At 41.1% G+C, this 15,678-nt stretch overlaps 1 protein-coding gene across 4 annotated transcripts in view; it reads left to right on the forward strand.

Annotated features, from left to right (window-relative positions):
- The window catches only part of MGAT5 (mannosyl (alpha-1,6-)-glycoprotein beta-1,6-N-acetyl-glucosaminyltransferase), a 402,706-nt gene that overhangs the window by 258,032 nt on the left and 128,996 nt on the right, over positions 1–15,678 (forward strand). For all 4 annotated transcript variants that reach the window (XM_018062080.1, XM_018062074.1, XM_018062092.1 and 1 more), the window contains 2 exons: positions 3,093–3,227; positions 10,270–10,403. In XM_018062080.1, the coding sequence (XP_017917569.1) occupies positions 3,093–3,227; positions 10,270–10,403 (269 nt within the window). The remainder of the gene's footprint in view (positions 1–3,092; positions 3,228–10,269; positions 10,404–15,678) is intronic.

The following is a 15,678-nucleotide window of genomic DNA, read 5'->3' on the forward strand; positions in this document are numbered from 1 at the left end:
GCAAACAGCACAGAGCAGTATTTTGTTGTTGTTCAGTAGCTCAGTCGTGTCTGACTCTTTGTGATCATGTGAACTGGAGCACACCAGGCTTCCTTGTCCTTCACCATCTCCTGGAACTTGCTCAAACTCATGTCCATTGAGTCGATGATGCCATCCAACTATCTCGTCATCTGTCGTCTCATTCTCCTCCTGCTTTCAGTCTTTCCCTGCATCAGGCTCTTTTCCAGTGAGTTGGCTGCGCATCAGGTAGCCAGAGTTCTGGAGTTTCAGCTTCAGCATCAGTCCTTCTGATAAACATTCAAGATTGATTTCCTTTAGGATTGACCAAGGGACTCACAAGAGTCTTCTCCAACACCACAGTTCAAAAGCATCAATTCTTTGGCAGTCAGCCTTCTTCATGGTCCAACTCTCAACATCCATATATAACTGCTGGAAAAACCATAGCTTTGACCAGACGGACCTTTGTTGGTAAAGTAATGTCTCTGCTATTTAATATGCTGTCTAGGTTGGTCATAGCTTTTCTTCCAAGGAGGAAGCGGCCTTTAATTTCATGGCTGCAGTCACTATCTTCAGTGATTTTGGAGCCCAGGAAAATAAAGTCTGTCACTGTTTCCATTGTTTCCCTGTCTATTTATCATGAAGTGATGGGACGGAGCACCATGATCTTAGTTTTCTGAATGTTGAGTTTTAAGCCAACTTTTTCACTCTCCTCTTTCACTTTTTTAAGAGACTGTTTAGTTCTTCTTCACTTTCTGCCATAGGGTGGTGTCATCTGCTTATCAGAGGTTATTGATATTTCTCCCAGCAATCTTGATTCCAGCTTGTGCTTCATCCAGCCCAGAATTTCGCGTGATGTACTCTGCATATATGTTATACAAGCAGGGTGACAATATGCAGCTTTGACGTGCTCCTTTCTCAATTTGGAACCAGTTCATTGTTCCATGTCCAGTTCTAACTGTTGTTTCCTGACCTGCATAAAGATTTCTCAGGATGTGGGTAAGGTAGTCTGATATTCCCATCTCTTGAAGAATTTTCCACAGTTTGTTGTGATCCACAAAGGCTTTAACATAGTCAGTGAAGCAGAAATAGATGTGTTTCTGGAATTCTCTTGCTTTTTCTGTGATCCAACAGATGTTCACAATTTGATCTCTGATTCCTCTGCCTTTTCTAAATCCTGCTTGTACATCTGGAAGTTCTTGGCTCATATACTGTTGAAGCCCAGCTTGGACGATTTTCAGCATTACTTTGCTAGCATGTGAAATGAACGCAGTTTGCAGTACTTTAAACATTCTTTGGCATTACACTTCTTTGGGATTAGAATAAAAACTGACCTTTTCAAGTCCTGTGCCACTGCTGAATTTTCCAAATTTGCTGCATATTGAGTGCAGCACTTTCACAGCATCATCTTTTAGGATTTGAAATAGTTCAGCTGGAATTCCATCACCTCCACTAGCCTTGTTCATAGCAATGCTTTCTAAGGCCCACTTGACTTCTCACTCCAGAATGTCTGGCTCTAGGTGACTGACCACACCATTGTGGTTATCTGGGTCATGAAGATCTTTTTGTATAATTCTTCTGTGTATTCTTGCCACCTCTTCTTAATATCTTCTGCTTCTGTTAGGTCTATACCATTTCTGTCCTTTATTGTGCCCATCTTTGCATAAAATGTTCCCTTGGAATCTCTAATTTTCTTGAAGAGATCTCTAGTCTTTCCCATTTTATTGTTTCCCTGTATTTCTTTGCATTGTTCACTTAGGAAAACGTTCTTATCTCTCCTTGCTATTCTTTGGAACTCTGCATTCAGATGGGTATATCTTTCCTCTTCTCCTTTGCCTTTCATTTCTCTTCTTTTTCTCAGCTATTTGTAAGGCCTCCTCAGACAATCACTTTGCCTTTTTGCATTTCTTTTTCTTGGGGATGGTTTTGATCACTGCCCCCTATACAGTGTTACAAACCTCCATCCATAGTTTTTCAGGCACTCTGTCTGTCAGATCTAATCCTTTGAATCTATTTGTCATTTCTGCTGTATACTTGTAAAGGATTTGATTGAGGTCATACCTGAATGGTCTAGTGGTTTTCCCTACTTTCTTCAATTTAAGTTTGAATTTGGCAACAAGGAGTTCATAATCTGAGCCACAGTCAGCTCCTGGTCTTATTTTTGCTGACTATATAGAGCTTCTCCATCTCTGGCTGCAAAGAATATAATCAGTATGGTATAGATATTGAACATCTGTTGATGTTCATGTGTAGAATCATCTCTTTATTTTGTTGAAAGAAGGTGTTTGCTATGATAGTGCATTTTCTTGACCAAACTATTTTCTGTACAGTGCAGTATAGAAAGAAGTTTGTACTGTAGAGGCTTGTATTGAAATGGAAGGAGGTCAGTAAGGGCTGTATAATAAGAACAGACTCTGGGAGAAACTGATAGGTACTGAGTATCCAGTATGTATACTTTCTTTTCAATACCTATTTCAACTACCTAAAGAATTACCGGAAAAAAAAAAAAAAAAAAGAATTCCCGAGAGGTTTTTGTCTTACCATCTTCTCCGTATCTAATCCTTTTTGTTTTGTTTTTGATGAGGAAAGATTCAGAGAAGTTAACTACCTAAGATCTCATGGCTGCTAGTTTGGAGAGTATGATTTATGTTGTCTGGAATACATATGGCCTGGGCTTAGGAAAATCCACCAAGATCACCGAGTGATTCTAATGTGCAGGCATACTTGGGAACCATTGCTCCATGTTGCTTCCACAATTATCTGTTTAAATAACACATCTGGCCCTTTCACCGATGCTTAAAGACCTCCATAATCTTCTTGACCAGCAAATTAAATAGAGATAGACTGAGACCCAGATCATTTTTGGTTTCTAAGGCTGTATTTGTATACCACCATTTGCTTTTGCAAGACTCAGAATCGAGGCTTTGGATAGACCTGATGACTGGGCAGAATTTGGATAGGCAGCTGACTGGGAACAGCCATGTCATTCTCCCTGATAAGCATTCTTGGGATGTTTCTTTGCCTATTAAAGTTGCTAAGTGTAGTGCTTGTAGTAAATTGTTTTTCTTTTTTTCTTCTTTCTGTTCTTTCTCTAGAATAATGAAGAAGGTTGTTGGAAACCGATCTGGCTGCCCAACTGTAGGAGATCGAATCGTTGAGCTCATTTATATTGATATTGTAGGACTCGCTCAATTCAAGAAAACCCTTGGACCATCCTGGGTTCATTACCAGTAAGTGCTCTTACTTGTTTTGTTCTTAAATTTTTAGAGCTTTTTATTTTGTTAACAAGAGTTACATGGTTGCAGGTAGACAAAGCTTATCGAATATTATCTTTTGAGCTGTGTAGAGTGTTTCTCATTCCTAATTGAAGTTCAGATTCTCCACGGTGTCTTTTGACTTTCAACATTCTTCATTAGTTTCACTGATTTAAGACTAGAATCCAAATGTCCAGCCTTCTTTTTTCCTCCCCTAACACTTAGCTTGCGTCTCTGTCTGCATACACTAATCTCATACATTTAATCAAATAACAATTTTGATAAAATATGAACAGTATCATTTCTTGTGTTCTTTAGATTTGAGATGATGACTCATTTCTCTGTCCCTTTCCTCCATCAGTATTGTTATCATTCTTGGAATAAAAAGCTGGGTGTATCTTGTCTAAATGCTAGGGTCTTATATTTTTAAAGATAAGCCTTATGCTTAGTATGACTAGAGTTCAGTGTTGCTCTGTGCACAGTTTTATTTCCCTATATGTGGGTTTGAGACCATGACTTAGTATTTGAAATAGTTTTACATGGTACACAAGCACTGAATTCTATAATGAAGTTTATTAATTTTTCAATTTCCTTACACTCTTTCTAAGAGAGGCTTAGTTTGATGCTACTGTGTCTCAGATACTACTTTTTTAAAATTGGAGGATAATTGCTTTACAACATTATGTTGGTTTCTGCCATACAACAATGTGAATTAGCCATAGGTATACATATATCCCCCCGACACTACTTTTAACACTTGCATGAGAATAGCTGTAAGTCTCAGTGTTCAGCAGGCAAAATAAAGTATCCAGTTTGAGTTGAATAATTCTTATTAATGAGGAATAATAGGAGGATTGATCAGGATGGTGGAGTAGGAGAATGTGGAACTTGTCTCCTGATACATACACATCCAGAATACATCGAAACATGGAACAATTCTCACTGAAAACTAACTGGAAGCTTGCAGAAAAAGTCCCGTATGACCAAGACTGTAAGAAAGACCCACATGTAATTGGGGAGGAAGGAAGGAAAAGCGATCAGGCAGGGATCCCTGGGAGGGGGCTCCGGAAAAGGGATACTGCCCTTTTCCGAAAAGTGGTAAGAGCCAGACTGGGGCCCTGAGTCATGGGATCCTCCCCGAGAGAGAGATGAACCCCCTTGTTAAGTTGGTGGGCCACCGGTACTAACAGGAGATCTGTGGGAAGCTTAGACCGTGCTTGTGAGGAGCATGTATGCCGGGCTTGCCCATGAGGCAGGGCAGAGAGGATGAGCAGAGGCTTCCTGCAGCTGCCTCAGTGTGTGCCAGCCCTAGCTGACTAAATGCTCCAGCCCCTCTTACTCCATGTCACAGCATGGCCTTGGATCCAGGGGGGCCACGATGAGAGAGGGAAAACAGTGGGACACGGAAGCGACCTGGTCCCAGGGTGGAACCTGAGTGGGCGGCAGTGGCTGTTGTTGATGCTTCCTCAAGCAGCGCATCAGAAGCAGCCCAGATCTCTGATGGCAGCTCACCCTAAATACCTGGGCACGCAGGCTCCACCTGTCAGCAACGCCACAAATAGGCAGAAACAGAGGAGACTGGGGGCGGCAAAAGGCTGTCTGTGAGCAGCAGAAGGTACTTGGACCCAAGCCTACATCTCAGTGGAGGAAGGGAAACAGTGCCCACACAGAGAGCATGTCAGAGACAACTCGGCTCTCTGTGGTTGGCTGACAGGCTGAGAGCCTGCACCCTCTGCCCTTGTTTCAGCACTGCGCACTCTGGGATGAGGGTCCCAGGGCTGGGACAGGGGAAAGCACACACTTAACAAGGAACAGATGAGACTTCCCTGGTGATCTAGTGGTAAAGAATCCATCTTGCAATGCAGTGGACATGGATTCAATCCCTGGTCAGGGAACTAAGATCCCGTAGGCTGCAGAGTAACTAAAGCTGCATGCTACAACTGCTGAGCCCATGAGAAGCGACTAGAGCCCACGTACCAGAACAGAAATAGCGAATGATGCAGCAGAGATACTGTGTGCTGCCCCATGCAGCCAGATAGATGGGAACAGAGCCAGCTTGACCCGAAATCTCAGGACTTCTGCTCCAGAACCTTAGGATCAGATCACCTCTGATAGGAAGGTGACGGCCGCCTAGCCCAGAGGAAGCCCCACCTCACCCCCAACTTCAGCTCTAGCCCCTCCATCTCCAGTCCCACCCATAGCAAGGTGATAGCTGCCAGCATTCCGGGAGGAAGGGCGACTTGAATCCACATCAAATCCAGCTGCCGTAAGGTGAATGCCACAATAAATTGAGTCCCACAGTTTTTTTTGTTTTGTTTCTTTTTTGGGAGGGGGGTGGGTTTCCCAGTGCATATAAAAGTTGTTTTTACCCTATACTGTAAGTGTGCAACATTACGAGTAAAAAAAAAAAAAAAAAAAAGTGCATATTTAATTTTAAAAATACTTTCCGTTATGAAATGCACAGTGTGAGAATATAGTCAGTGATATGGTAACAGATGGTAATGAGACTTATCCTGATCATTTTGTAATGTACAGAAATATGGAATCACTAAGTTGCACACCAGAAACTGCCATAGTGTTATAGGTCAGTTACACTTCAAAAACAAAGATGAAGGCAAACTCATGGAAAAAGAGGTCAGGTTTGTGGTTATAACAAGTGGGGAGTGGGGGAGGAGGAGTTGGGGGATAGTAGTCAAAAGGTATAAACTTGCAGTTGTGAGATAAGTAAGGGGTGTAATATATAATGTGATAAATATTATTAACACTGCTGTGTTACTTACCAATGCTGTTAAGAGATCAAGCCCCAAGAGTTCTTATCACAAGGAAAAGAAACTTTATTTTGTATCTCTACAATGATGGTTGTTTACTAAGCTTATGGTATTCATTACACATTGTATATAAGTCAAATCATTATGCTATACACTTGAAACATTCTGTGCTGTGTGTCAGTTATTTTTCAGTAAAACTGGAAAGGGAAAGGAAACTCTTTTAAATAGGTTATTGCTAAAAATTGCTAACCAACATCTGACAGTGCAGGGTTGCCGCAAACCTTTAATTTGTATTAAAAAATTGAAAAAAGAATGAGTATCTGCAAAATGCAAAAAGCGAAGCACCATTAAATGAGGTGTGCCTGTAGTTTCTTAAAAAACGAAAACAAAATATAAATCTGGAGTGGTCCAGGATGGCAGTTTGTTGTTTTCTTTTAAAATCTTCAGACCACGATAAATGTTCTCTGTTATATGGGAGTAGCCATCTTTATCCTTGGTTAATAGGCCTTATCAGTGAATAAGGTTTTTTTTCTTTTTAGCAACAGCATTAAAAACAAGAAAGACAGAGCTGTTTTTCTCTGGCTTTTGCGAGTGGCAGGCATCTGATAAACATGCCAAAGGAACTGGGCATTTTGAGAGTCCCTGGACTCACATATTCTCATCATTAAGAAAGTCTGTCTGGATGGAAATATATTCTCGGTGGTAGCATTTAAGTCAATTAAAAAGGATGATTTTATTATTAAAATGGTCACTGCTGATGGGTATTTGATTCTTGTTGGATGAAAAGGCTCTATCTCAGAGGGGATTTTATGGGAAAGTGTAATGTTAATCCCTCCATTCTTTAATAAATCATCTGTGTCAGTGATATTAGCTGGCAGGAGGTCTGTTAGGACTTTAGCATTGGTGTCTTTGAGGTGTGATAAATCTGAGATTCTCATCCAAAGGCCAAGCGGTTTCTCTAGAAAGTTTCTTGACTATTTCTTTTCCTTTTAAAGATTAGAAATTAGTGGTGCTCCCTGTATTCATCATGGGTAATGGAAGATGATAGGAATTCTGTTAAATGTAAAGTTTATCATTTGATGTTTTGTTTAGGCACAAACTTATGAGTCTTGTTGATCTCGAAAAAATATAAATTCTGTCCAATTTATGTAGGGACCCAGGGTGTGCTGCAGTTCATGGGGTCACAAAGAGTCAGACACAGCTGAGTGACTAAACTGCACTGAGGGCATTCAATTAAACGTGTATTGAATATCTACATGCAACTAGCGTCCTGCTAGGTACTGCGAAACTCATATCTGTTTTGCTTCATGTGAGGCCTTTGCTGGGCATTGAGAACACACAGGAAAGTGAGATGCAAATAGTCTAAGATACACTGTTTCACATCAAACTCCAAATTAGAACCTAGATCCTGGCAAGGAGGTTGTGAGTATCCAATCTTGTAATAGCGGGGCTTAGCACAGAGAGAATGTTCCAGGAATCATTTGGCATTGCTGCAGCCATCCCTGTTAGGAAACCAGCTGCCTCGGGCAGCGAGGCAAATATCTTTTAAAGTCATCAGTCTGTTCCTGATGCTCCAGACACAGAAAAGGCATTAGAGGAACAGCATAAATATTAACAACACAAACCCAATTCCAAAATACACAGATGTAGAAAGTGATTGAAGAGGGAAAACTATAATGTTCAGCCTCCCCTGTCATAGACAGTGATCAGTCTCTTGTCTCTGGTTTGTAAAACAAACCAAGATAAGCTCAAAAAGAAAAGAAAAAGGACAATTCCCAGATCAAAGCTTTGAGTATGTAGAGCTACAAGTTTAGAGACAAGTGGAGACATCCCATCATCAGTCATTCTGTAGTCTTCCATTGAGTAGAAGCCAGCATCACGTAGCATACATTTAGACCGCATCTAAAAGTCCAGAATTTCAAGTGTGAGGCTCCTGCCAGGCGTCTTTACTCATCAGGGTTTGTTTTAATTATCCAAATATAAAATAACACCAGCAAAACTCTAAGTTAAAAATAGAATCGCAAGCTAGAGAGTGTTAGAGTCCATTCCAAACAAGTGTAGACAGCCAAAGCCTCCAAGGCAAAGGTTTCTGTAGGGAGGGTGGCTGGTTTCTCCCTGCCGCGCCTGCCCAGAGCACTGTCACCTTTGACCCCCAGCTCTGTTCGTCTCTCGGGAGCTGAACCTTCCCCAGTCGCACAGGTCAGTGTGTGTCCTTCCCCTTCCTGTAGCGACCTTCTACAGAGCTGCCATCATCCCAGCTCTTTTCTTTTCTTTCTTTTTACTGAAGTATAGTTGATTTACAATATGGCGTTAGTTTCAAGTGTACAGCAGAGTGATCCAGTTACACATACATATAAATTCTGTCATTAGCTTGATCCCCTGTTCCTTGAGAACCATATGGGGACCTGGAAGAAGGACACTGTTTCTGTGGTCAGCTTGTATTTTACTTTGTGGTCATGGCCCACCCGCCTTCCACCTTTCCTTCCCTCTTTCTTTTCTTCCTTGTCTAGACAGATAATGCTGATGTGAGAATCATCACACTAAAATGACAACTTAATATTGCTCTTCCTGGAAAATTCAGTCTGGTGTTTGCATTCTTTTTTTCTGCGTCATGCATTGACGTAAACCTGACTGAAAGATGGACTTCTTACTAGTGGGGGAAGGAAGACAGAAACTGAATCAAATCAAAAAGTTATTGTCATCATCTGATTCTAAAATGTGGGCTCTGATCCCTCTTTACTGTTATGCTTATTGGTCCAGTAAGAGCCATTCACAGTTATTATTAATACATAATAATAGTGCTGAAATAATAATAGATACAGAAAATAGTGCTGTTTCATTGGCCAGTCGTGAGTTAAATTTACATCAGTGTCTTGAAAATCAGTGATGATATAAATGTAACCAAAATCAATAAATTCTGTTTTAGTATTGATTTCTTTCTTCTGATTGATCATTCTTTATGTACTCCAAAGCAATGATCAGAAGGCTTTATCTGTAAAGAGCCAGAAAATAAATATTTTAGTCTTTGCTTGGTCATGTAGTCTCCATTTTAGCTACCAAACTCTACTCTTACTCTAGGTAATCAATAGATGTATAGAAACAACTAGGCTTGGCTAGTTCAAATAAAACTTTATTTTTGAACACTGAAAGTTGAATTTCATGTAATTTTCACACCACAAGATATTCTCCCTTTTTTAACCATTTAAAAATGTAAAGACCATTGTTAGCTAGAAGACCACACAGAAACAGGCGATACACTGGGTTTGGTTGCTGCTGTTCTAAGGCTTTGGTGGAATAACCAAATGAAACATCTTCAGTTTCATTTCATTTTGAGCTCTGGGAGAAAACAATAATGTCCTGCTAGTATCAAATACATACAAATCACGACTGCCTACTGAGTGAGACACTAAGCTTTACCAAAAATCTTGTACTCTAGTCAGTTGATGAAAATCTTGAATAATTGTTGAAGAAGAGCAAGCTTTGTGCTCTGAGCAGAATAAGACCTCTGTCTCAGTGTGCCTGGGCTGCTGAACCAAATCCTGGGTGCCTTATAAATAGTAAATGTGTATTGCTCACATACTGGGGAGAGTGAAAGTCTGAGATCAGGATGGCAGCATGGTCAGGAGAGGTGGCAGACTTCATATTGTGTCTTCATACTGTGGAAGGGGCTCTGGAGTTCTATGGAATCACTTATACAAGGGCACTAATCCTATTTATGAGGGCTCCACCCTCATGAGCTTATCACTTCCCCAAAGCCCCACCTCCTAATACCATCTCCTTAGGATTTCAGTATATGAATTGCTGAATTGCCGGGGGTGCGGGGCTGGTGGTGGGGGATGGAGACTAGCATTCATACCATAGTAACCTCTAAAAATGTTAATTCTTTTCTTTTTCCACAGTTGTTCATTAACAGCCAACACTGTATGCTCGGCCCTGGCTAGGGGCGCAGCAGTGACCATGGCCTTCTACAGTTCTAGCTTTAGGGAACTTTTTATTTCACTGGTATTTGAGCATCTTCTGTGATTAGTCAACTTGTCCAAAGCAGATTGTATGGACATCAGCTCTGGCTCACCTGGGGATGTTTAGTAGACAGGCTAGTGTAAGACCTCTCGATTCCTGCCCAGTGGCATTTCTTGCTTAAAGAATTTGTCCATCTTTGGTAGTTCGTGAGAGAGAGAGGGTAGAGCTTTTGGTCTTTTGACTTTGGGGTCAAGGTTGTTATTTTACTCATGGCATCGTTTATCTTTCAGGTGCATGCTCCGAATTCTGGACTCGTTTGGCACAGAGCCAGAGTTCAACCATGCCAACTATGCCCAGTTGAAAGGCCACAAGACGCCCTGGGGCAAGTGGAATCTGAACCCACAGCAGTTTTACACCATGTTCCGTGAGTAGTCATGTCTCAGCTCTGCTTTCCAGACTCCCATCAGAGACAAATGGGAGAAGAAATGAGGCTGCCATGTGTTTGCATTTGTGATTCCTAGGGTCTTTAGCTGTAGAAAAATGTGTGCTGTGGAACCTTTTACTTGAGAATAACTGGATTTTTTTAAACTAGAATTGAAAGGCTCTGTGAACATTTTGTGAAAAGCCTTGGAAATGTTCTGGAGAAAAATATTCAATATTAAAGTATCACTGGAAACCACTTGGGAAAGACTTTCAGTGGTCTTTGATTGGCAGACACTAAACATGCTTCCTGCCACACAGACCCTGTTTAGGGTCCACTTGATGATTCAGGAAGAATGAGATCTTCCGTGCCTAGACATTTTTCCAAACACTGTAATTGAACCTTCATTATTTTAGGCATCAAACTTTATTAAGAAAAAGCCAGCCTTTTCAAGATGGAATGATTTAAAAATCTGTTTCATACCTTACCGACTTCTTAAACCCTGGGCTCAGGATGAAATCTTATGCTCTCTTGCTCATGTGATGTCTTGTTGCCAATAGCAGTGATTATTTTCCAAAGTGATGTAATGGACAGACTAAAAGATGATGAACACACTGGCCCCAGCTGTAGCCTCTCAGCATTTTTTTGTGTGTGTTTCTTTCCCACACTGACCATTTCTCGCTGCTGCCATCAGTCTACCTGCCTGCAGTTTTATTTCATTTACAATTAGTTGAGGACTGTAAAGCCAAATGCCAAGTATGAGAGTATTCATGCCAGAGATAAATTTATTGTTTCAGGTCAGTTCAGTCACTCAGTCATGTCCGACTTTGCAACCCCATGACCTGCAGCACACCAGGCCGCCCTGTCCATCACCACCCAAAGCCATGTCCATCGAGTTGGTGATGCCATCCAACCATCTCCTCCTCTGTCGTCCTCTTCTCCTCCTGCCCTCAGTCTTTCCCAGCATCAGGGTCTTTTCAAATGAGTCAGCTCTTCAGCATCAGGTGGCCAAAGTATTGGAGTTTCAGCTTCAACATCAGTCCTTCCAATGAACACCCAGGACTGATCTCCTTTAGGATGGACTGGTTGGATCTCCCTGCAGTCCAAGGGGCTCTCAAGAGCCTTCTCCAACACCACAGTTCAAAAGCATCAATTCTTCAGTGCTCAGCTTTCTTTATAGTCCAACTCTCACATCCATACATGACCACTGGAAAAACCATAGCCTTGACCAAACGGACCTTTGTTGACAAAGTAATGTCTCTGCTTTTGAATATGCTATCTAGGTTGGTCATAACTTTCCTTCCAAGGAGTAAGCGTCTTTTAATTTCATGGCTGCAATCACCATCTGCAGTGATTTTGGGGCCTCAAAAAATATAGCCAGCCACTGTTTCCACTGTTTCCCCATCTATTTCCCATGAAGTGATGGGACCGGATGCTGTGATTTTAGTCTTCTGAATGTTGAACTTTAAGTCAACTTTTTCACTCTCCTCTTTCACTTTCATCAAGAGGCTCTTTAGTTCTTCTCCACTTTCTGCCATAAGGGTGGTGTCATCTGCATATCTGAGGTTATTGATATTTCTCCCAGCAATCTTGATTCCAGCTTGTGCTTCCTCCAGCCCAGCGTTTCTCATGATGTACTCTGCATATAAGTTAAATAAGCAGGATGACAATATACAGCCTTGACATACTCCTTTTCCTATTTGGAACTAGTCTGTTGTTCCATGTCCAGTTCTAACTGTTGCTTCCTGACCTGCATATAGGTTTCTCAAGAGGCAGGTCAGGTGGTCTGGTGTTCCCATCTCTTTCAGAATTTTCCACAGTTTATTGTGATCTACACAGTCAAAGGCACTGTCATAGTCAATAAAACAGAAATAGATGTTTTTCTAGAACTCTTACTTTTTGATGATCCAGCAGATGTTGGCAATTTGATCTCTGGTTCCTCTGCCTTTTCTAAAACCAGCTTGAACATCTGGAAGTTCACGGTTCACATATTGCTGAAGCCTGGCTTGGAGAAATTTGAGCATTACTTTACTAGCATGTGAGATGTGTGCATTGTGCGGTAGTTTGAGCATTCTTTGGCATTGCCTTTCTTTGGGATTGGAATGAAAACTGACCTTTTCCAGTCCTGTGGCCACTGCTGAGTTTTCCAAATTTGCTGGCATGTTGAGTGCAGCACTTTCACAGCATCATCTTTTAGGATTTGAAATAGCTCAACTGGAATTCCGTGAACTCCACTAGCTTTGTTCATAGTGATCCTTCCTAAGGCCCACTTGATTTCACATTCCAGGATGTCTGGCTCTAGGTGAGTAATCACACCATCGTGATTATCTGGGTCATGAAGATCTTTTTTATACATAATTCCCCTTGATGAGGTGAATGCCTATTCTGGAAATGACCATTCCCCCAAGCTAAACAGATCATTCGTACACTCAGAGTGCAGATTTCTGTTTTCCTAAATTCCTGGAGTAATTTTAATCCAGAGCTTTCCATCCTAGAATTACTATCTGAAAGCTAATCTGTTTCCCTTGTTAAGACCCACAACGCCCCTCTCCTTACCTTTTCCCCCTGTGCTGACCCCTTCCCCTCACGAACAGCCACCTAAAGGTGACCTTTTGTTGGGTTCACTGAGTACAACAACAAATACACTGGACTGCTCCTTGAGTGTGAAGTGAGAGAAGGAAGAAGAATTAAGGGCTGTGGCAGGTGGGGAAATCTGCTCATGTTTCAGTGTTCATTTTAGCTCAGAGAGGTGTGTGGAAGTGTTCTGTATGCATCATAAGCATTACTGTTACTGCTTCTGGAGCTCTGTCATCCTGCTGCCGTAGTCTGTTCCTGGGGCAGAATTCAGGGGGCAAACTAATATAGGGGTGGTGGGTGACAGGTGGCTGGCAGCATGGGGAGACACGGCCGTGCAACTTTGAGGAGCCAGAATGGGGTGACTTATCTGTTGGTTCACATAAATACAGTGTTTAGCCGTGTTGTGCCAAATGGCCAGAACTGCTTAAATGACATGGTATATTTATACCTTCCATGGGATGGTGTTTCCCTACATCTGGGGCATAAACATAGGAGGCTTTTCCAGAAAATAAGTTCTCATTTAGAATGCTGGGATTCAGAGTCCTGAGAAACCTATTTTATTTTCTATGAATGGAGGATTTGAAAGTGTTGGTTGAATTGAAATCCATTCACTGCTTAAAATATAACTAAAGGTGGAAAAAAATAGATCAGTTCTTGTTAACCTGGAAAGGAGATAGTTTTCTAAATGACTCAGAATTCAGCAAGAATCAGGGGCAAAGCCAATACATTTGACTGCCTTAAAAAAAAGACCTGTATGCCAAAAACAACAATATCAAAAAAATAACACCATAGCATATTCTGTTACAGAGGGTTAATATCACTGATATATAAAGAGCTACCAAGAATTGAGATGAAAATGTTCCACAATCCTGTAGGCAAATGGTCAAAAACAGTCCAGAGAAAAAAAGAAACGCATTGCTCCAAATATATGAAACATGTTAACCTCACGCATAATAAGAGAAGTACATTTTAAAATTGCACCAAGATCCCATGTCCCACATATCAAATTGGCAAGAAGCTGAAAGTTTGCTCGCGCAGCTCTTCCTCAGGTGAGACTTCAGGAGAGCACTGGGAATGCAGCCCGGCTGCTGCTATCCCGTGCCAGGGGATCTGTCACCGTCTAGCACAGCTTCTAGGCATCTTTGCTTTGCCTGAGCAGATCATATCTAGGAATCCACCCCAAAGACAAGTGAGCAAAGATCATACATGGCATGCATACAAGGCCGTGTACCCTGACACTGTTTGTACTAAGGAAAGACTGGAAATAACCCAGAGGTTCCTATTAGAGAACTGAGTGAATCATATAGTCCTTTGATAGAGTGAAATCGTGTGTAACTGTGCAGAAGGACTGAGGGAAGATTATACTGTCTGAAGGGAGATGTCTCGTCTATATTAAGTGATAAAAACCGAAGTTCAGGGCAGTGTGTGGAGTCCCTCCTTTCTATGCCAGAAGGGTATGCAGTGGGAGGAAAATATGTGTATGCCGATGTATGTGAATGCGCTTGTGTTTTCAAAAGAAACAATGGAAGATTAAAAAACAAGCTAATAAAAATGATTACCCCTGCAGGAGTGTTTGAAGGGACAGGGATAGAAAATAGATGTCTCTTTTTTTTTTTTCTTTAAACTGAAGTATAGTTGATTTGCAGTGTTGTGTTAATTTCTGCTGTACAGCAAAGTGATCCAGTAACGCATATCTATATATTCTTTTTTGTAGTGTTTCCTATTATGATTTATCACAGAATATTGAATATAGTTCTCTGTGCTAGATATCTCTTAATGTACTTTATTTTGACTTTGGAACCATATAAATGTTTTATTTAAAGAGAAATAAGAATTCACTAAAGATTGAAGAGATTAAAAAAACATGAAACACAGCTAGTGATATGTTAGGTTGGTGCTAGTCTCTCACACAGATAAAATAATTATTTCAACTGACTTTAAAACACAGTCTTTGGACCATACATTTGTAGTGGGGAATATTTATTACTATTTGAAACTATTCCAGGTATACTGTGGGAACCAGAATTTGCAGTGTATAGGAAGAGGGAGTGCTTAAAGAAGTTAAGACTGTATAATATTTGGCTTGAATAGGAAAATCAATGTGAACTTATATTTTTTCTTTAAAAAGTAAATGTTTCCTAACTCTGTACTTTGAAGAGGATCAAAAGTAAAGACAATCAGGTGGCAATGAGTATCCTTAACACTCGTTTGAGACTTCCTAAGTACATTTCCCACTGAAGAAACCTCCTTCTAAGATAAATGGGTGATAAATGGGTATAGGGCAGCAAACATTAAAATGTGACATCCTTAATCTGGAAGCAAGGAGACTAAGAAAGACCCCTGGGATGGAGTCAGAAGGACATAGGAGCCAAAGATGAGGTCGTTTGAGCATCAAAAAGAATAACAAGGACTTCCCTGTGGTCCAGTAGCTAAGACTCCGGGCTCCCAGTGCAGGGGGCCTAGGTTCAATCCCTGTTCGGGGAACTAGATCCCATATGCTGCAACTAAAATCCCTGCATGCTGCAGCTAAGACCTGGTACAGCCAAATAAATTAAAAAAAAAAAAAGAATAACGACTGCAGTGGAGGGAATCAAACCAACAGAAAATAATCCATGAGTCCAGAATGACAGTCCAAGCAAGAAAACCCACAAAATCAATTGATCACCTTTAGAAGTGGCTAGGACACCCACTTCATTACTCT

The sequence above is a fragment of the Capra hircus genome, chromosome 2, assembly GCF_001704415.2.
Source record: "Capra hircus breed San Clemente chromosome 2, ASM170441v1, whole genome shotgun sequence".
Classification (NCBI taxonomy): Eukaryota; Metazoa; Chordata; class Mammalia; order Artiodactyla; family Bovidae; genus Capra; species Capra hircus.